The sequence below is a fragment of the Labrus bergylta genome, chromosome 8 (genome assembly GCF_963930695.1).
Source record: "Labrus bergylta chromosome 8, fLabBer1.1, whole genome shotgun sequence".
Lineage (NCBI taxonomy): Eukaryota > Metazoa > Chordata > Actinopteri > Labriformes > Labridae > Labrus > Labrus bergylta.
In genome coordinates, this window is record NC_089202.1 from 30,159,466 (window position 1) to 30,182,802 (window position 23,337).

The window sequence follows — 23,337 nt, forward strand, 5'->3', positions numbered from 1 at the left end:
GGTTAGAGATGAATCCACTATGAGGTGATAAATTATAACAGTAATCAGAATTTATGTGAGATTATTTAAAATAGAAAATCAAGATGAGATCATTAATTATTGATCCCCATTAAGAGTAAACTCAAAAAGACGAGAAGAAGAAGAGTGCAGATAAAATAAGAATACAAGAAAAATACAAATACAACAATTAACTAGTAATTATTAAATAAACTATACACCCATTCACTGCCAAACAACAACAACACACACTATAGGCCTTCAGGACATTCAGATGTGTTGTGCAGTTTGTGGAAAGTTCAATTTAAAGTGACAACGTTTGAGATCAGGAGACAAAATCCAGAAATACATTTAAAAAATAAACATCTATAGTATCCTAATTTGACGTGAATAAGAGAATCTCATCCAGGCCTCCTGCAGACTGCTCCTCTCTGAAACATTAAACAGGTGTTTTAAACTTTGGTTTTTAAAATCTGCTTCAATAGGTTTAATAATAAAGATAAGACAGCGACAGATTCTCGATCGTTGCTTTCTGTTTTCTTTTTGTGAGTCTCATTACAGTTTAGACAGCGTCTCTAGAGTATCCCGGATGATGGATCCCAACATAGGCCTACCGACCGGCCGCACGAGAGGGAGAGAGACATGCATCTTCATCTTCATCTTCATCATCATTAGTGCTTCATGTCTTGGAGAAAAGAAGTCTATATTAGGATTTATGTTTGCTTTCAATCAGAATGAAAACTGTTCAACAGCATCATTCACCAAATTATTTTTAGTGAATTAGAGAACTGGGAGTCAAAATGCGTTTCTAATTATTCATAGTTTTTATAATATTTATTCAATAAAGTTATTATAGAAGAGAAAGTGTGACGTATCCAAAACGCCAACGTTAAAGGAAATATTGAAAACAAATCAAAGAACTCTTTTCTTCCATGTTAAGTGATGGATGATTAATACATCAGTAATATTTAGTCCTGAAGTTGATGGCATAACATGCATATAGATTTATGTATTTTAGCTAAAGTGTTAATGTGAGAAAATAATCAGCAAGAACATTTAAAAACGTTTTCTGAGTAGATAAAAGGATAATAAGTGTCGTCATATTCTCTCTCTCTGTAATCTGGATAACATGAATCACTTCTTCACAAATAAAAATATAAAAAAGGGAAGTTTTATTTCCTACAAGTTCTTAATAATCTCTTCTGATGTTGTAGCCCAGACCTCGTGGATGTGTCGTGAAGAAGGCCATGCAGGGATGTCTTCAAATGAAACATCAACATGTTGGAGTGTTTTCAGAATCTTATTCTTCTGTTTAGTGTAAATCATTGAGAAGCCTCTTGTCTCATCTGGGAAACGATTTAAACATTATGTAAGTGTTTAACACCAAACTCCATTTCAAAACTGACGACTTTAAAAGCAAACAAATATCGACAAATGTGCCTGAACTTCTTTAGGAGAAATGTTCCAGTCTGCTGTTTGTACTTATTATTTAAAAAGAAAAGTTTTAATTTGTATTTTTAAGTACATTTCGTATTTTAATATGTTAAAAAGCCCTTAAGGTGATATATCGGTACAGCAAATGGGATTGTTATGTATGCCGAATGGAAGATAATGTCCAACAGATTATTAAATTATCTTAAATGAATCTTTATTTTATTTATTTATTTGTTAATAGACAATAAAACATTAAAACTTACATATATTTAAAGGGGTTCCGCATGTTTCACCGTTTCTACACTAAAGCGAACGAGCTCCAGAGGTGAACACTTCCACCAGCCAATCCCCGTTCATCTTACAATACGTCATTGTTCAGAGGAGCCAATGCTAACCCACGCGCGGTATCCAATCGTCCAATCGGAGTGGAGATGCCATAAGTGGGCGGGTCTTTCCCAGCCTGGATCACACAGGAGGCTGCGAAGCTGCTACTATGAACAAAATCAGTCAGACTGAAGAAATGTGGGAGCCGGGCTTTCTGGAGAATCAGTCCGGAGATAATTAAACTCAACAGGCGTCAGTTCAGAGGAGAGTTGTCTACGATGAGGTGAGTGAATAACTAGGTAGGATAGTTGTTCATATAAATATTTAATTCTTGTGTAAAGACTCAAACAAGTGTCCTGATTGCGCTTTTTCTGGCTGTTCGATCCGTTTTCTTTTTTTAAGAGATGGATTAACCCAAATTAAAGATCTGTCTGGTTCTTTTAGTCAGCCTAATGTCTGCATGTGTCCCTCCTTACCTTTTACTTCAGGTATGATGGATCCAAGTGTGCGGTGAGCCCTCCAACAGGCTGACCAAAACGCAAAAAATAATTTAAAAAAAGAGTCCTGCAGAAATCCAGGAATTACGCATCCTGCTCGTCGATATCCAACAGGAACATCTGGAGATATGGGAGTGTGCTCACGCATCTGCAGCTGTGGATTTTAGGCCGACCGAGCAGAGGAGGAGATTTAACCGTGAGGGAGCTCCCGGTAGGATGAGACAACCGGGCAGAGAGTGACGGCAAAACCGACGGAACTGACAGAGAGAGGATAAAAAATAAAAAAAAATACTGACACAAAGATGAAGGAGAAATCTAAAAACGCGGCCCGGACTCGACGGGAAAAAGAAAACAGTGAGTTTTATGAACTGGCCAAACTGCTGCCGCTGCCCTCCGCCATCACCTCCCAGCTGGACAAAGCGTCCATCATCCGGCTGACCACCAGCTACCTGAAGATGAGGATCGTGTTCCCTGAAGGTGAGAGCTGCTGTGCAAACTGTGAATCACATCATGCAAACAACACACACACAAGACTTTCACTTAGCCTCAATAACATCAGCTAGATCGAGGAGAGAATCGGATATATTTAAGCCTCTAATATTAAAGCCCATCAGAGAAAGGCTCTGATTGTTTCACATTACGTTGTTGTAGTTTGGATTCTGTTTCCTTTGAGTTGGCGACCAGGAAAAGTGACTATTCTATTTTATTTTATTTTATTTTATTTTATTTTATTGATTAAAAAATATTCCGCATTTTCCCAAATTTTTAAAATGTTGTTTTCCTTCCAATAGTTCATTTTCTGACATTATTTTCTGTTCTCCCACGAAATAAAATGACTCAATTTAAACATTCACTCTGATCATTTTTAAAAGAAGCTATTTTTTTTAACTTGAGAGTTTTGTAATTTAATGTCAAAGAAAGTGGAAACAACATTTAAGCCAAATTATTAATCTGAATCATGAAGGAAAAATGCGTTATACATTATTTTATTAAATATAAATAAAAGTCACCTCAGTGGTTTTTCTTTTATTTATATTTTGTATAAATGAAAGCGTTACGTCATGTTTTTTCTTAAACGGTTTTAGGCTTCAGTCACGAAATCTGAATTTGTTCATTTGGATCGTTTCGTGTCTCTTTTATTTATAAAATATAAGTCTCTATAAATCTGTCTTATCAGAATGTTTTTTTCTGATCTGATAAAATCAGATTCAGTCAGAATCAAACTCGGGACGGGTTTTTCCGTCAGTCCGCGTTGTGCCTGTTGAGTCTCAGCCTGCAGTGTATGTGGTTTCTCTCCGGGGGCCCCTGGTGGCCCCTGCCAGCAGATTAGCTGAGATGAGGCTCCATCCACGCTACGTGACTGCTGCAGAGCTGCGGATATTAGTATGATGTTCACGTCTGATCCCCCAACATATGGAGCTTCTTGTAACAGTAAAGCAGGAAGAACATGGAGGCTCAGGCTGCACGATGAAAGCTGCATTACAGGAAGTTACACAAAGAAAGGGTTAATAATGCATCTTAATCTGTGCTTTCAACATCTTGTTTTATTGATTCATTATTTTATAAAATGAAATTGTCCAAACCGAGTTTACAAACAGCTAAAGTATCAGATATGATTCTGATTTCTTTTAGAGCTCTGTGTTATCTTCTATCAGTGTCCACCTGAGAAAAGTTGTCAAAAAGAATCCAGTTTAAAATCTCAGAGGTCAGAAACATGAAAATAGAAATGCTGTTCAAACTCAGAGGCAGAGACATTCAGGAAGTGTGAATTATCTTCTTATTAGATCAATGTTTCATCTACTGCATGTCTTAATATTTACATGGTCAAAAATAATGGAGACAAAAATCAACAACTCTAATTCAAGTATGCAGAAAGAAAAATGCAGACATCAGAACATCTTACTCTTCTTCTGTTTTCCATTGAAGCACCTCGTGAAAAAATCCAAACAGACAGTTTTATGATTCTCTATAATCTCTGAACGATGTGTTATAAATGATCTTTATGTGGTCTATATTTACTCTACGTTACCATTTAAAAATATAGATCCTTAGAAAACAAACAATCCAAATCAAACAAGGACTTTCATTTAAACATTTTTTAAACCTTTCTCCTCGACTCGTATCAATTATACAAGTTGAAAAAAAAGGGAAACAGACCTGCAACAATTTCATTTGTTGTCATTTAAATGATATTTTAAAGACGCTAATCTGTGAAGATGACACATTTCAGTGGTTCCACTATTCCCTGAGATATTCCTCTATATGATTTATCTCCCTGCCTCGTCTTATTCAACCACAGGATTCTTCAAACTGCATCATGACCCTGAACTATTCCCTTTAGAAGGAGTCTTTGTAAAGATTTCAGAATGTGGGGGCAGCTGTATCCTGAAGTTTTATCCGATGCTTCTTTAGGTTTTTAGATTTCCCTCCTGAAAATGCATCAAGCTGTGCTCTGATATTCTGTCTGTGAGATGCACTACTTGGATGAGTAAGACCTGAAACATGTTCTTTCTGCACAGCTCAGCTCTCGCTCTGCGCGCTCTAACAAAATGTACGTTAGTGAATAATTCAGGAGACAATCACAGCTGCAGGCTTTTACTCCTCTGTCCTCTGCAGACTGTGTTTTTATCTCCATAAAATCACCTCTGCTGCTTTAAAGAGCAGGCCTCCTCTCTCTCTCTCTCTCTCTCTCTCTCTCACACACACACACACACACACACACACACACACACACACACACACACACGACGATCGAGTCAGTGAAGAAGCTTTGAAGGGGCTTTGAATAAGTGGGAGGAAAATAAACCTAAAGTGATCTTAATTTCAGGAGGATTTGTTCTTTTTGTCTCTGACTTTGTGAGCTGCTGGGGGGGGGGGGGGGGGGGGGGGCTTTATTTATGGCCCTCAGAGTGGTCAGTAGGATGACCTCTGACCTCAGCCATGTTGTCTTAAATTACACGACACCCCACACCACAAATATCTCGCTGAATTCTCAACACCCCGGCCCCCGAACGAGATTTAAACCTACACAGCGTCCTAAACTCTCTGATTGGATTATTTCCTGAATTCGATGAAGTCGTCGTCTTGTTCATTGCTCATTTTTCAGAGATGAAATCTTGTTATAGGCCACGGCAGAGTGTAAACACACTTCATTCAGCGTAATGAGGATCAAGATAACAATGTGTGATGTTGTTGGACAATAAAAATCACAACTCAGACTCCACTTAGTGGATTTTCACTCGGCTTCCTCCTCTTGTCGACTTCTTGTCTTGTTTTTTAAAGAATGAATTAGTGTGTTTGTGTTGAATGGACTTAAATGGTCTAATGTAATAATATTATTGTTGTTTATTAAAACAATAATAATAATAATAATTCTACAAGGAGATGTTTTTTTCTTTTCACGCCTCTGATTGGCTGATTTTTTAACACTTTAAGTTCAACAATAATAAGAAAGGATAACATTTAATGAACACTATGAATGAACAATGACTTTTATTTGATTTCTCCTCTGTTATTTAACTTGTAGGCTATAGGCTATATTATTATTGATGTTATTATTATGGGAGCTTTGTTGTAGCCTAATAGCCTACCTAGTTGTTTTAGGTCTATAGTTGGTTTATTGTGTCCTAAAATGTGACGAAACACAGCAACGTTTTAGTCATTTATAAAGTCCCGAAAATTCCTGCTATTTTATTGTTATTCACTTTATTAATATTAGACCTATGAGAGTTTTTTTTTTTTCAAATGGATCAATTCTTATAAATTATTCACAAATATGTGTTGTTATTCTTGCTATTATTAGGTAATATTTGACGTTTTAAAACACCATAAAGATAAGATAAGATAATCCTTTATTTATCCCACAATGGGGAAATGTACAATTAAAGAATTATTATTATTATTAAATAGTGTATTATTGTAATCACAGAAATACACTATTATCGTTTCATATTGTTTTTGTCTCCTTTTCTTTTTTAAATAGATCTCCGTTGTTAAAACGAACAATCCGTTGCTAAGGAAAGCACTGAGCACCCGGATGTCAGGGACTAACTGTAATCATATCGATCCGCGAAAAGAAGTCCGGTTGATTTTAAAGGCCTATAATATCTGTTTAAGGAGAAAGGAGAGAGGAGAGAGGAGAAAGGAGAGAGGAGAGGAAAAACGACGGAGAAAAGAAAGGTTTAAAAGAGCCAACTATGACTATGACATGGTAGGCTACATGAAGAAAACTAAACACATAAAGAAAGATGGTCGTGTATGAGACGGTATATGGAGGCGTTTAAAGATGGTGAATGAAAAACTAAAATGTCAACAGACTGAGACAGTGACGCTGCAGAAGTCACTCAGATGAGCTGGTTCACTTTGTGTCAGTTCACTATCAGAGGAAATGTTCACTTTGTGTCAGTTCACTATCAGAGGAAATGTTCACTTCAATGTGAGTAATGAAATCTAGTTTAGCTCATTTAGCCTAATGAGGGCTAGAATTAACCGTTGCTATTGGCAACCCTTAACCGTTGCCATGGATACAGTTCAAACTGTAGAACACAAAGAACAAAAGACGATATAAATCATTTTTAAATGAATGACATTGTCTGATATGTATTATTTTCTTTGAAAAGTGTACATTTGATTGATTTCCTAAAACAGTAGCCGTGTAATAAACTGCACTCCTTGAATATAATCTCATGAAAGATAATGAAATAATTAAATGAATGAACATACTCTGTGGAAATAATTATTCAATCTGAATGTTTTTAGAAGTGCTGTTTTTACTTCAGGAACTTTGATTGACCGTCTGAACTCTTCATGATGAAGCCTGACTGAAACTCTTCTTATTGCACAAGTTGTGTTTATAAAGTCAACAGTCAGCCTAACAGCTTTTAATAAACACTGAGGAAACACTTCTGGGGTTTTGAAAGAATTGTTACCCTCCCTGCTGTTCTGTTTTAAATGTATTGTTTTATTCGTGTAACCACCTAATTAAATAATTTAACGTGACGATGTTATAATAAACTGAATAAGATAATTAACCACTAACATGTAGGATAATTCCCGTCCTCACTTGTGCCTCTAAATCTACAGAAAAATAAATAGAAAATTAAATTAGGCTACAATAAAATACAAAATACCAGATCACTAATGATCACACGAACAAAACTTATTTAAATCTCCCGTTTGAAATGAAAATGATCCACGGAGAATTTATTTCATTTTTTAATATTTATGTTATTTTATTTAATATATATATATATATATATATATATTTTGTTATTTAAAGACGCCGCTCGATTGATTAATTATTACACATTGTCTGTATAATTGTCTTAATAGTTTATTTCCCTCTTCCCGCAAACATAATAATATTATTATAAGGTTATTAAAGGCCTAAAGTGAGGAAATATTGAAGCCTGACCAGAAGTCGCTGAGATGATACAACGTATTAACATTTATAAATGAAATGTATTTACTCTGTATTCATTGGTGTGTATGAGCAGAGGAGATTTCTGCGTGCAGCTCGTGAGTTGCAGAACGTATTTAAAGCCTCTTTCTCTCTATGTGTTTATTGTTTAGCCGGTGATTATTTCCATTCAGTTGTGGACATATTCGTGGATATTTTGATTGTGTCTTTCTATGCAGACGTGGAGTCTATATTGGCTCCATCAGAAGCGTGCGGGCTGCGGGGCGCTCTGATCCCCGCATGCCGCCTGCATGTTTGCTCTGCAGAGCAGGATTTGCATGTCAATGTTGCAGAGAATCCTGTTTGCTCTGAGTCGACTCCTCGCAGCAGCTGAAATGTTAGTTTTCACTGCTGCAGGGGAAATATCTTCACGCTACAACTTTTTTTTTTTACCAACGATCCTGTAAAGTCCTGATCCTGGTCTAATTTTAGGTTTCGTGTATTTTTAGAGCTGGAGGCTGCAGAGTGGAGCCTGTGCTGTCAAAACTCTAAACCAGCAGGCTGCAATTTACCGACTTTCTCGTGCAGAAAAAGCTGCGCACACAGTGGAGACTAGTATTCATCTTCATGCTATTTTAATATGTCTCTTTCCTGATCACATGAGGCCCTTACATGTCTACACACTCTCACTCTCAGGCCTTTTCAGTAAATGTGTATTTAAGGATAACCCCATAAAACTGTCTAGACTCTGTTAGTCTTTGCTTCAACCCTTTGTGGAGTAATAGATATGACTGTTATCTTTATTTGTTTGACGTTTATTATTTAAACACATCTCTGGTTATAATGTGCAATACATTATGTATCTTATATTATACAGGTGGAACTGAAGCCAATATACAATAAGAGATTTTAAAAATGTATGTATTTTTCTTAATATATATAATCTTGTGTTTCTGTGTGTGGGTGATTTGTTCACAGGTCTGGGGGAGTCCTGGGGTCACGTGAGCCGCAGCTCTCTGGATGGAGTCACTCAGGAGCTTGGCTCACACCTCTTACAGGTACTTTAAACTCTGTTTATTAGGAGTACTCACACTTTAAGACTAATTATATAAACGATTGATTTGCCCCAAGGTCACTTAAATAGTTTATTTAACATGTTAGAATAAAGATATTAAACAATTTAAAGCAAATTCTGTTATTATTATTCAGCCACAGTTTGACCATGTGTATGTGTGTGTTTGTGTGTGTATATGTGTGCGTGTATTCGTATGTGTGTGTGTGTGTCTGGTTTAGTGGCTGCTGCCATCTGCCTCCTACTGCCTCCATTCTTGTTGCTTTAAGAGTGAAATGAGCTGAACACATTCCTGGTCACGCACAGAGCCTCAGTCTCTCCTGCAGCCCCTCTCACATCAGCTGCAGCACAATAGAGACTGGGCTGCAGGCTTGAATAACAGGGCTTCATGATGGAGAGACTGGGCTGCAGGCTTGAATAACAGGGCTTCATGATGGAGAGACTGGGCTGCAGGCTTGAATAACAGGGCTTCATGATGGAGAGACTGGGCTGCAGGCTTGAATAACAGGGCTTCATGATGGAGAGCCTGGGCTGCAGGCTTGAATAACAGGGCTTCATGATGGAGAGACTGGGCTGCAGGCTGGGAAATCAGAGCTGCAGGCTGGCAGCTTCTGTGTTCTGTATAGTAATATGACTCTTTTTGTAAATTAGTCTTTTTCATAACAGCATTGTGATTCATATAATTGCACATCAATATTAGAGGAGTTTATGATATGGTTGATGTTTGAAAATGATACAGTCTTCTTCATGTTTTGATGGATAACATTGAAGAGTAAAGATGCTTTAAAAACATGTGTATAAATGTAAACATAAATCATTATGAATTCACTTTCTTTTTTCTTAAAGCTTTCTAGTTTTAAAGTTTTCTTATGAATATTGTATAATTACATTTTTTTAAAGTAAACTATTCCATAAAAAGAAGCTTTACAAATGACAGATCTTCACTCATATTTAATCAAAAGAGAGAGCACAATCTAAACTGGACAAATATGTTGTCAGTGTTTCAGTAGTGGAGTGTGCAGGAGTTTGTTCTGCATATTTTGTAATTTAAAACAATAGGTTACCCAGAATTGGGTACTCAGGAGGACTTTTGGTTTTGTTGCTGTAGTATTGAATTAGGTAAAGATATCATTTGATTTTTACTCATCGTTTTCAAGTTGAAAGTTCTTGTACCAAGGCTACACACGCTGTGTTTGGAGTGAACTATTTCTAGTTTCTGTGCTTGTTTTGTTCTAAAGGGAGTAGGTTAAAGAGTTTGACTGCAGCAGGAAGGAATGATTTATCATATCTGATGTGATATGTGAAAATATTACACTTCATTATTAACAAAAAAATATAAACTCAAAATGATAACACTGTTATTTAAGAACAAATGACTTAATTTCTTTCAACATAACGTCTTTTTTCTGTCTCCTTCCAGACGTTAGACGGCTTCATTTTTGTGGTGGCTCCAGACGGTAAAATAATGTACATATCAGAGACGGCATCGGTCCACCTGGGCCTGTCACAGGTGGGTGCAAACACTCTGCATGTGACTGTCTATGCTGTTGCCTGATGAGTCGCTGTGCTGAGCAGATGTTTGTTTTAACAGGTCGAGCTGACGGGAAACAGCATCTATGAATACATCCACCCGGCAGACCATGATGAAATGACGGCCGTCCTCACAGCGCACCAGCCTTACCACTCACACTTTGTCCACGGTAATCAACAACACACACACACACATGTTGTGCTGTAAATAACTCCCTGAGCAGATTTAATAACGTGTCTTTGAACCCTCTGCAGAGTATGAGATGGAGCGCTCCTTCTTTCTGAGGATGAAATGTGTCCTCGCTAAAAGAAACGCTGGTCTCACCTGTGGAGGATACAAGGTACGACGCTGAGCTGCTCAACTCTCTTTATTCAATGTGCAACGTTATGATCAATGTTAAGTCCCATAAATTATCAAATAAAATAAAAAGTAAAAAGAGAAACCTTATAATGTGCCCTGTGTGTCCCAGGTGATCCACTGCAGCGGCTACCTGAAGATCCGTCAGTACAGCCTGGACATGTCTCCGTTCGACGGCTGCTATCAGAACGTCGGGCTGGTGGCCGTCGGTCACTCTCTGCCGCCGAGCGCTGTCACAGAAATCAAACTGCACAGCAACATGTTCATGTTCAGAGCCAGCCTGGACATGAAGCTCATCTTCCTCGACTCACGGTGCGTCCTGTGTGCCCCAGAGTTCACCTGCTACCAGCTGGGAGATATATCTCCTACAGACTGGCTTCTGCATGGGTTTAATGTGTTCAAATGTGGGAAGGCTGTAACTCACAGTGTGCTTGTGTGTGTGTGTGTGTGTGTGTGTTTCAGGGTTGCAGAGCTGACAGGATATGAACCTCAGGATCTGATCGAGAAGACTCTGTATCATCACGTCCACAGCTGTGACTCCTTCCACCTGCGCTGTGCTCATCACTTGTGTGAGTAAGGTTTGTTTTCCCTTCTTACAAGTTCTCGTTACACACACAAATACACAAACACACAAACACACACACTATATCAAAAGGGTAAACCATGAAGCGAGTTCAACATACTCAGGCTTTCTTAAAGTAAACTGGCTCGACAAAGCCTGAAGTTGCAGTCAGAGATATGAGGTATCATGAAGCAGGTTTGTGTGCTCAGTCACATAAAACGGGACATTCAGCGCATCATATGACACTTCTTCACAAAAAGGGAGGATCACCAGCTGTAGGCTTTAGTCAGGCTGATATAACAAGAAGATATTATGAGTACATAAATATTATTATCACATGTAAAACTCTGACTTTAGGCTCAACAGACCCGGTTTACCCTCTGATCCTGCTTCGTGGTACGCCTCTCAGGCTTTACATTTTCTTCTCTTCTGGATACTCTTACATTGTGTTATGTTAAAATGTTTTCATGCCCTGATGTTATCTTGGTATTGAAGTGTGTTGTACTATGATGTAATGGTGTTGTGATGATACCAGAATGTAAAACTTAGAAGTGATTCTAGTAAAAACTAAATATTGAAACCTGTTTGATACCACAGCAACAAAAATAGAAATCCTATGCACCAAGTACTCTGCAGTTTCTTGTTTTTAATGACCAAAACATGCAGTCAAACTCCTGCACACTGTCTAAAACTGCACAAATACGTGAAAAGTTGTCAACATAATTTTACAATTAAGGCTATGCTCTCTCTCTTTTGGTTGAAAATGTGAAGCGTCTTCACTTTGTCATTCTGTTTATTGACTCTTGGCCAGCTGAATGAATTAAAGGTTTAACAGTGACACTAAGATAATTAATTGCCCTGAGACTGTGACTCATGGGCAGATTGGCATTCATTCCAGAGATTTCACTTTATAGCAGTGTTTTTGATTTGTGTTAGCGTTCTTAGAAAATGAGACTTGTGTATTAAGAAGTGTATCCAAACAACAACAACAACAAGATGTGATAAACATGAGTACATGAAGCCTTTTATTAAGCGTTTCCCTCCACAGTAATAACTTTCTGTGACTTCTCTATCCTCAGTGCTGGTCAAAGGCCAGGTCACCACCAAGTACTACCGTTTCCTGGCCAAGCCTGGCGGCTGGGTCTGGGTTCAGAGTTATGCAACCATCGTCCACAACAGCCGCTCATCGAGACCTCACTGCATCGTCAGTGTCAACTACGTTCTCACGTGAGTGTCTGATCTTTTCATTAAAGCTGCTGGGTTTAACCTTCATCATATCAGTGTGCTGAGAAGTCTGGTGGACGGGTTCTTACTTGAGATGTTTTGTTTATGGCTTCCTGCTGTTGGCTCATTGCTTTAGTGTTAGGAAACGTCATTAAATCATTTCCTGCAAGTTATGCGTTTAAGCAGAATTATTTTATTTCCAAACATGGCTCTCAAATGTTCTGGGGTTAAATGATACCTCAGTAACGTTTAGGTTAAATCACTAATGTTAAAATGATTGCAAAACATTCATTTTGTTATGAGATGTTATCCAACCCTCCTCTTACAGATTCATAAAGGTCTATGTGTACATGGATGGAAGCTGACAGCTGTCAGTCACATGTGTGTTGGTGTCTATCAGCTCAGGGTTATAGAGGAGCGGCTCACATCTCAGCTGAGCTGTCACTCTCCGCTGTGATGAGATAATGACTGTTGGTACTAGAGATTTACGCAAACAGTTGCTGTGAAGCAATTAACTGGAGGTTAATTGGAAACCCGACACGTGTTTGTTGAAGCCGGGTTTTGCAGAATCAGGGAACAGGGAAAGTTTGTCAAGTCATATCCTGCTTTTCTTATTGTTATGTACTAAAACAAAGAAATGTGAAATGATTTCTTTAAGAGAACCAAAAGTTTCTTTCAGACATCCCTGCTCTATCACCTCTTGTATGTCAGCGTGTCTGAGCCCTTTGTGTCTGAGTTTGTTAAGCGTGCTCATGTGTTGGCTGTTACCTGTGGTGGCCTCTCTCTCAGTCACCTGGTACAGTTTATCTGAGACTGGCAGCTCTGCCTGCAGAGTGAATAAACAGAGACAGGCGCTGGGAGTGCATTAGCTGAGCCTTTATCCTGCACAAACAGTCCTGAGAAAATCCTCATCACAAGCTGCTTCTTCACATCTTTCCACTGAAACCAGAGACTCTACCTGCGTGAGCCTCACTCTCATTTAGTGATTCATATTTTACCTTGCTCCTTTTCTTTTCTTTTCTGACATGTACTTTTCACAGATTGAGTGAAGCGGGTCTATAAAAGGCTCCATTAAGCAGTGAGACTGTCTGCATTCAGAAACAAGCTTGACACACATTTCCTCCACCTCCTGCATCAAACCCACAACAGCTTTGTGTTTACAGTCTCTTAATTAATAGGCTGTAAACTCTGTGAGCGTTTATGGGCTGCAGCCTGCTGTGAGGGGGCTGAAGGAAGGTTCCCCTGCTTGTTCTTAAATCTTTCTTTGTATGAGTTGAACAACACAGTGACGGTGCAGGTGAGGTGTCCTTTGTGTGAAACTGTTTAACCTGGTAGCTGATAAAGCCACTTCACCTGCATATGAACTCTGTGTGTGTGTTCAGCTCTGATAACCTTTGACCCCGTGTTGCTGCTGCTGCTGCTACCACAGCCTGACAGAGATTTAGCAACCGTCTGAATAAAGGCATGTCTGCTGCTGAAGCACGTAACACTGTTTTTACTCACAAGAGTCAACGCTGTCGGCACATCAGTTCTCGTCACTTTGTTAAATCCCACTCCAACCCTCTCCGTCACTGTGAGAACACCCACACCCTCCAATGCAAACACTCTCATTAAGGCATCTACATTTTGTCACAAAAACAAATGAAGGAAAAGGCTCTAACGTCAGGGAGAACTGCCTGAGTCACTTTCACTTTTTTTACTGGGCTGTCAGTTGACTTACCGCTCAGAGATTATTATTTTTTGAAGGTTGATTTTGGGTCTTTTTGATGCACTTTTTTTAGAGATAGGACAGTGGATAGAGTCAGAAATTGGGGAGATAAAGAGAGGGGGATCTCTGGATCTGGATTCGAACACGGGTAGGGCAAGCGGAGGAGCAACATCTGGAGGCTTGCAACAACAGCGTTGTTTAATTTCAACACAAGCAGAGTCGGCGACTCTTATGTGCTCACCAAAAATTAGACAGAAATTAATAACAGAAGAACAAACACACAGCTGGGCTGGATCTCACCGCAGAGACAAACTTTATTGATACACTTCCAATGACAGAATGACTTACATGATAAACCAAAGATCACTTTCTCACGAGTTAAAAGACATTCTTTATTCATGTTAACATGAAGGAATGTCTTCAGACCCAATCAGAAAGATTTTAAACAACGCTATTGATCAAAAAATAAACTTCACATTGATCATCGATGATGTAATATGTTGACCAAAGATTACCAAAAACATGCTGAAACCTTAATTATCTATTGATGCATTAAAATGTGTTGTTTTATACTGTTGGTTTTTATAACTACAAATACATCTGAAACTAATCGCTGTGTAGAAAAATGTTAAGCCAGGTTGCAGATAATTTCTTGGCTGTGAGCATCATAGAGTTTAATGTAATGCATATGATCATTCATATCCCTCATTGTAACTGATTCCCTGAAATGTGTCGACCTGTTTGAGTTTGTTTGTGAGGAGAAAGATTGAGACGGACAGGAGCTATGTGAGGAGGATGGATTACTATTTGTCTAAAGTAAACCCTGTCCAGGTTTTCTGTTGTCTCCAACTTGATTCATCATCCACGGCGAGATCTGTGGAACACTTTAGCGAGAAATCAATTCCCATTTCCCAGAAGTGAGGTGTCCAAGCTTCTCCTATGGGCCTGATTTAGCCAGACATAGCCTTTAATCTCCTGGTGTATTTGATTGGACAGCTTTCCCTCTGTAGAGTGTTTGTTGAAGGCCTTGCAGCAATCCTTCTGGTAAAACAAGCATCCCAACATCCCTCCTGGCAGTCTCACACACACCCAAACACACACACACACACACACACACACACACACACACACAAACACACACACACACACACATCTCCCTGCATGTCGGCGCTCTCGGCACCATGATGGAGCTCTAATTGCTAAACAGATGTTAATGGGTTTCTTTTGCACCTAGAGATAAACCAAACGCGGCGGTACACACGGGCTGTTTGTGCTCTTTAAAGGGACTGAGATCTCTCCTTCTGTAATTATGAACTGTATTAATACTAGAACAGGCAAATGCAAAACATGACATTAATAATGTGCACCACATGCTTGTTTCCTCAGGGAGACCGAATATAAAGGCCTCCAGCTTTCTCTGGACCAGACAACATCCAAGGCCTCCTTTCCCTACGGCACCAGCACCACCGGCAGCCTCCCAGAGACCTGCAGAACCCCCAAGAGCAGAGTATCCCGACCCAAGACCAAAACTAGACTCTCGCCATACACACAGGTGAGGGTTCAATGTCTGACTCAGAGAGTGCATGAAGGAAATGGAAGGTATGAGCATTATTATGAATGGCCAGCAGGGGGAAGTCCACTTGTTGCAAAATAAGTGCTAGTGTGAACAATCAGACCAAAAAGCTATTTTTGAAATTATGTGTTTCCTCATAAATTGTAGTGTTATAGTACTTATAATCAGTATCGATGTAAAGACGAGTCTGAAAACACTTTTTGAAGGTCATGGTCGTGTCTTTGGATGGACCGTATATTCTGTAAAAACTGGAATTTAAGTCATGTTGGGATATAAGACGAAGTCAATTCTTGAAAAATTGAAAAAAATTGAACTGGACCCACCTCTTCTCTTGATGTCTCTAATTGAGGAGTCTTCTCAATCATACCAACAGTACTAAAGGTTTATCTTCTGAACAGTATACCACTACTATTTTTAAACGCATGATTATGATCTAATGAGGGAGAAAAGCTGTAAATAAGCGACGTCACCAGCCTCACTCACATTGCCAGATTGAGCAAAGAAGCGGCTGCTTGCAACACACGATGAAGCGTGCAGTGGAAGATGGTGGCAGCTGCACTTGAGGTCATGAAGGCGCATGTTTTAGCATTTTATACCTGTATATTGGCTACACCACTATCAAGGAAACATCCCACTTTTAAGAGGAAGAATTGGTATTAAAAGTAGGTTTGTACACTATCCCAATTGCTGCTTGATTTGCTTTGATGTTAGGTTGATAAGATGTTCTTTTGAAACATTGAGACAGTTAATCATCTTTTAAGAGTTTAAATGTAACTTCCAGATCTCATTCGAGGTTTTCTCAAATCTGTGTTCTGCCACATTTCTCTGCAGTATCCCAGCTTCCAGACAGAGCGGTCAGAGTCAGACCAGGACAGTCCGTGGGGCAGCAGCCCCCTCACAGACTCCGCCTCCCCTCAGCTGCTGGAGCACAGTGAAGGACTGGACGCCTCCTGTGTGTACAGACAGTTTTCTGATCCTCGAACTCTCTGCTACAGCTTGTCCGAGGGGCAGCATCACACCAGCAGCGACGGCTACACACACCTCCACGCTCATGGTCAGGGTCAGAGCTGCGAGAGGGGTCGATGTGAGGCGGGCCGATATTTTCTCGGAGCTCCTCCGTCTGGCAGGGATGCATGGTGGGGAACTGCCCGCTCCGTCCTACCTTTGAGTAAAAGCTCCTTGGAGAACCACGAGGGATATGACAGCAGCACGCCTCACATCACAGCCATCCACAGCTACCATGGTGAGGACAAAGACCTGGACCATGTCCACTGTAGAGACAACACTAGTTTTCTGATTATCTGCATTAAAGGGACCCAATACTTGTTCCAAGTTTTAAACAAGATAAAGAGGGCCCAGTGAAAAACAAAACATACAATAATCTTTGCTTAAAGGCTTACAGAGCAGATTTTCAGATCAAAACAAAGACTCCCTCTAAGCCCCCCCCCCCCCTCCTTCTGTCTCCATATGCAGAATTCAAACAGAGTAGTTTGAGAAAACACCCAGAATGTTTCCTGACTGAGCAGAGTAACATAGAACATGACAACTAGTGCATGAAAAGAAGTCCAGATCTTCTCAAAAATTCATGCAAAAATTCTGAAATGATAATGAATTTGTAAGGTGATGCAAAGGAGTAAGTAATTGGAACCCTTACTTGGTGTTCTCACAAGTACTAGTTTGATAAACTAATTATAAATATTACATGTTGGCATTCGATGCCAGTCAAGTATTATGCACATAAAGCAGCCACCACTAGCCAGAGCTGTGTCCATAGACTGACTGTAGCTCTGGTTAATGCACCTGCTTTACTCGCTCTACTAGCCCGATGTAAACAAGCACAGTGAACAGGTAGCATCTCGTAGGAGCAGCGCGGTTTACCAGTATTTTGATCTAGAAAGTTGAGATTAAGTTGCATGTTGGTTGTGTCAGGTGGTGTATCAACTGTAACAATGTGTAACCACACTTAGCCTGTGGATGTTAACATGCAGGAGGAGCACAGGCTGGCGGTGCTAACAATGCTAACTTTAGCAACACTCAGTAATCTAAATGACATCGTTTACCATCTGACAATTTAGATGAAGTGTGCTCAATGTTGACTGTTGAGTGTTGTCTTACCTTTGGACAAGTTGGATGGTCTCAATTTAGATTTCCGTTTAACCGACTAGGAGATTAGTTGCCTAGAAACATCCCTCGTTATAAAAATGCATTGCAGAGAAATTAACAACTAATTTCATGATGGTGTAAACGATGATTTGTGAGAGACATTTCTGGCACAAAGCTGAGAAAATATGAAACACATGGTGTCCTGTTTCCTCGGTAAAGATCTTCTTCTCTCTGTAGATGTGGTCTGAAGGGTCACCTTGTCACTAGGGGAACTGCCTTGGGGGTGGAAATGCAATGTGTTCTTCAGTTTGTTTCCACTTGTTAACGCCATGCCATCCTTCAGAGTAAACAAACCTTTGGCAGTCAAAAGCAGTAATGGTTGCAAAAATATTAAAAGTTGAAAAACATGTGTCATTGTTCCGCGTGCAGGCCGGGGCCACTGGGACGAGGACAGCGTCGTCAGCTCTCCAGACGGAGGCTCAGCCAGTGACTCAGGGGATCGTTACCCAGCCGACCACTACCACTGCAGCCCCCAGCAACCCAGCAAGATCGAGACGCTGATCCGAGCAACGCAGCAGATGATCAAGGAGGAGGAAAACCGGCTCCAGTCGCGCAAGGGCCTTCTGGACACCACTTTTGGGCCAGCCAATGGACTTCCCAAAGGCCCTGGACCTTGCTTAACTCCAGAGTTTACTCAAGGGTCTCTCCCACTACAGAGCGTTGTGTGTCGCGGTTTAAGTCAGGTGAGCAGCCCTGCGCCTAGCCCGGTCCCCATTTCTAGGCTCAGCAGCCCGGGGTCTGAGCGCCTCAACAAGCCCAAAGACTACCTCCAGACGGACCTGTCCCCGCTTTCTTTGCCATTACACCCCCCGTTCGGTCGGCCGGGCGCGTGCTCAGCGTCCCCGACCCCAGCACCAGCCCTCTACCCCTCCTACAGCCACCCACGGCCCTACTTGGACAAACACACAGCCTACTCCCTGACAGGCTACACCCTGGAGCACCTCTATGACCCAGAGAACCTCCGGGGCTACTGCTCCTCCACCAGCACAGGCCCCACCCACTACGATATGACCCCTCACCTCCGCATGCCGGCCGAGCAAACCTCCGGACACAAAGGCACCTCCGTCATCATCACCAACGGCAGCTAGCGCTCATCTCAAACACCCTGTGGGACTGTTTCACACCGCTAACAACATGAAGCCATCTTCAGAAGTTAGCTTGTTTCTTCATCAAACTGATCAATGCTCAACCAAACCTTTTACATGTTTTGGGGTCTAAATGATTGACAGGAACAAAAAGTGTCATCATGTTTCTCAGCCTCAGCTGGCGGCAGGATTTGGTTCTTTGAGGAAAATAGAATTGTACTCTTTTCACAAGAATAGCAGCGTTACCTGGCAGAGTGTAGGATCATCACTGAAACTATCTGTAAGATAGTGAGAGACTTTTGGGGTTACAGTCGGTTATTTTGGATCCAACACAACATTTATGGAACACCAACAAGCTAACTGATCGAGGCAGCAGCAGGCCAGGAGGTTAGATTACAACCATTTTCACACATGCAGCTCTAAAAATAGCTTCACAATTTCAGGTAGACTGCCACTAAAACCTCATTGAGTTGCTTGTTCACACATGCACCTCACAGGGGGAGACTATCCTGCTGGGTGGTCTCAAGAGGCTAAACATGACGTGAAAAGACAGACGTGGAAATGGGTGATGAAGCAACAGGGTCCAAGGCTTAATTCTACAAATTCTACTTTCTCAAAGAGCGGAGAAGAACATGTGAAGAGAAAACATAATGAAGCAGTTTCACGACACTGTACGTGCACAGAGATCACACCGGTCGCGTGCATACAGTCTATGGCTGCGTGCCGGTTGCAGGATATTAATGTCATTACCCCATTGGGGATGGTAGGAGTACATATTTTATATTAATGTTATTTTATCTAAAAAATAATTCAATGGAGTCCTTCACACAGGCAGAATACAAATAAAGTATTGAAGCACACAAATCATTACATTTATCAAGGTGCAGAGGACTAATGTTTTGAGGCACTGCATCTTCCATGTATAAAACTTGTGGAGCGATTCATTTTTCAAAACAAGTGACCAGCAGTGTGACACTGACTGAATTGATCTCAGGCTGTGAGTTCGTACTTCACAACTATCAACGTTACCAGAGGCTGAGAGCTCAGCTAGCGTACTGTTAGCTAGCAGGATTAAAAAACTCCACATAATGAAAACTGATGGTACTAAACACAGAAACTGCACAGTATAGACTTTGTTGAATACAAAGGAAATTGTCCCACAGGAAGACAGTCTGAACCCTGTTGGTACCCTTAAAAACAGACTGCGTCTTGTAGACTGGTGCGACTTGAATTCCAGATTTACATAATTATCTAAAAGATGTTGATAAAGGGAAGAGAATACTCGAGTGGGAGAATTGATCAGAATGATGGAAACAGAGCTGGGTTTGAAATGGCTGGAGTTGTGTTTTCAGTGTTTCACCGTTTGCACTATAACAGATGGGGGTTTGTGTCCTTGTTTTTTGATGCTTTTGGATTAAGGGGGACTGACGGGGTCTGGGGGGGGGGGGGGGGGGGGGGGTGCACTTTGCAGTGATGCTGACTAATTAAACATCACCAACTTATATGCAAAGCCATTGTTGTTACGTTTCTCTGTTTCTCAGTTTTTGTATCTTGCAGGGAAGTAAACACAGCGCAGAAGAATGCTGATAAACGATGATAAACACAGCGTCGACGTCTGCTGCTTCAGGTTCATGGTGAATAATCGTGGTGGAGGGGAAATATGATATGACCCGATTTATATTCTAGCATCATCCTAGGGGACAACAGACGTCAGGTGACATATAAAACGTTTTTCATCCTGGAATCTGTGGAAGTCCGACACCTGTGACCATATGCAATTTGACCAGTTTGAATGCCACGTACGGCAGCTTGATTCTGCTCATTCTGATCCCTGAAGCAACTGTTAATAACTGTTCTGTGGGCATGTTGGATTTTCCTCTTGATGTCCTCTTCAGTCCTTAGATGAAACTATATTTATACAAGTTTGGATTTTTTTGTTTTGTTTTGTTTTGTCAAAGCCTGAAATGTGCTCAAAGTTATTTATGGTGATCTGTAAATAAAGCCGAGAAAAGAAAGTCCTGCCACATTGAAGCACACTGGCACAAACCTGTATTTATTGAGCAGATGTTTCTTTATGATTTTTGAAATATAGCTGCAATCAAACGTGTGTCTATTGAGTGTGTTTTTGACTGATTATTATTCGAAAAGAAGACAAAATAAAAATCTTTTTGCAGAGATCTCAAGTTTCCCTTTACAGTCTCCCCTAACGAGTCCTGGAAAATATACCTAAAACGCTCTATGCAGACATAACCGGAGGACATTAAAGGCTGCTGTTGGACCGTTTGGACTACAAGCACAAAAAGATAAAGTCTCCTTTGAACCCTAACCCCCAGGTGATTCTGAATGTGTTGAAATTCTTCCAAAAATCATCGAGCCGTGCGTTCTTCTGGTGAATTAAGGCAGGCGGTCATCACAGATCACACTCTCTTAACTCTGGCTCACTCTGCAGGATAATCGACCCTTTTGACCTCTGATTCTTCCTTCCCGACGGTCGCAGCGTCGCTCCCGACTCGAGGCTGCTCGGACCCGATTATCTGCTCAGATTATCTCGTAGTGTGAGCGGTCCAAAGATCCAATCTTAACGTCCCTGATCTGCCCGGCGATAGTTGGGGACGTTAAGATTTATTTCAAACATGTTTGATATTTAGGATCTAAAATCTTTTTTTTTTTACTTTCCAGTACAGATCATCAGTGCAGCACTTTTCTGAAACTTGTCTCCATATATCTTCGATTGTATCAACTTTTCTATATCCTACAACAACTTCCACTTCCTTCTCTTTCACCAACCGTCGTCCGTTTGAGTTTTCAAATGAAACTTTATTAACAATTGTCAACGCTCCGTCTCGATTTCACTCGTACAGTGTGAGCTCTCCGGCCGTGCCCGACAATCGGGTCGTACAGTGTGAGCACATAAATCAAAAAGGTCTGGTCGGGCGTCGTAAACGATTCAGTCGCACAGTGTGAGTCAGGCTTCAGGTGTTAAAATGCTCACCTGTCGGGGATTTCATTGGCGAGAACAAACGTCAATCATCGGCATAATGTTGTGCAATTGGCCGGGTGTAGATATGTCAGAATATGGGCAGGCCCTTCCCTTCAGCCCAGGCTCTCATTGGCTGTTACAGGCTGGGAACAGTAAAAGTCTTAATTGTTCAAATGAGAGGTCAGAGTGCGGCTGATGATGCTGCACAACCCCTTGTCAATACTTTACCAAAGGTCAATATTGTTCCTACAAGAAAGATAATAAGTTGGCATGCAGCAGGTGTGCTGTTTTTTCTTATTGATGCTGTTGTTTTAATTTCACGCTGCACTCTGTATACCCTCCCTCCTTTAGAACATGAAATGATTTTTGGTGCAGGAAATCTGCTTTAGAGTCACTTCAGTGAATTTCAGAGATCTATTTTTTTTGTCTCGTTGTAATTTGCTCGGGTTAGTGGAGTATCTGCACTGTCAAATAAAGAGCGCCGGCAGAGAGCGGTGCGGCTGAATCTCCAATTAAATCCTGCAGATTTGTGGACGTGTGGAGGTCAGAGATGAGGGTCGCTCTTCTCTCCGGGGCTGATGAGCGTTCAGTGTTTGCTTTAGACCGTCTCGGTCTGCTGCTGCTGCTCGACTCCTGCCAGGCCTCTGCCCCCTCCCTCCCCCCCCTTTACCTTCACATTAAAAAACCTTTCATCCCGCTAGCTACTCCTCATTTTACCTCTTTTCAGCTTCGACCCTCTCAGGAAGGTTTTTTCACTCATAATCGTTGAGGCTGATGAAACTCTGTACATACATGTTGCTGAGAAACCAGCGAGGACTCGAGAAGCGGTGTCAACAGCGAGGCAGGCCGGGAGGGGCTCTGAGCGAGTGAACCTTCACACTATCTATTTTAAAAGTAACGTTAAGCATCGTCGTGGCAAAACATGGCAATAAAAATATTATACAGTAATGTTTTTTCCTACTTTGATTGATTTCATTTTTTTAACCAACTCCAGATTATTTTTCATATACTTAATGCAAATTAGATTTCGGGGTTATGGCAGCCATGAATATATCAACGATGAACAACAAATAAGATTTAAACAAGGTGCAGATCTATTTCATTGTAAGTCATTTGACTCATTGCACAAAACCACACAGCTTTAAAAAACACATCTTTTTTAACTTGGAGTTCAAGAGGAGCTCATCAACAAAGAGGTTTCAGGATTTTAAGATGAAGTCAAATGCAGATAACAAACAATTTTAGCAGCCAACAAGTCCAAAAGGCCGGTTAAGAACAAGACAACATTTTCCCGCCTGCCAACTGGTGAAATTTCCATAATAGCCGAGGTGAGCTGATGTAAGAACGCAGAATGACATTTTCAAGAGAAATTCACCAAGAGTAAGCAGGAGAGGGCGACGATGTCGATTTGTGCACATAATGGATCTGCTAC

General features: G+C 40.7%; 1 protein-coding gene across 1 annotated transcript; it reads left to right on the forward strand.

Annotated features, from left to right (window-relative positions):
- Positions 1-1,930: 1,930 nt before the first annotated feature.
- sim1a (SIM bHLH transcription factor 1a) lies at positions 1,931-21,103 on the forward strand. The gene is made up of 12 exons (XM_065957788.1): positions 1,931-2,038; positions 2,244-2,729; positions 8,629-8,708; positions 10,143-10,232; positions 10,314-10,422; positions 10,508-10,593; positions 10,723-10,922; positions 11,073-11,179; positions 12,252-12,399; positions 15,491-15,656; positions 16,509-16,920; positions 18,210-21,103. Exons 2-12 carry the CDS (start codon positions 2,555-2,557, stop codon positions 18,926-18,928), a joined length of 2,292 nt encoding a protein of 763 aa, XP_065813860.1. The 5' UTR covers positions 1,931-2,038; positions 2,244-2,554; the 3' UTR covers positions 18,929-21,103.
- Positions 21,104-23,337: the final 2,234 nt, after the last annotated feature.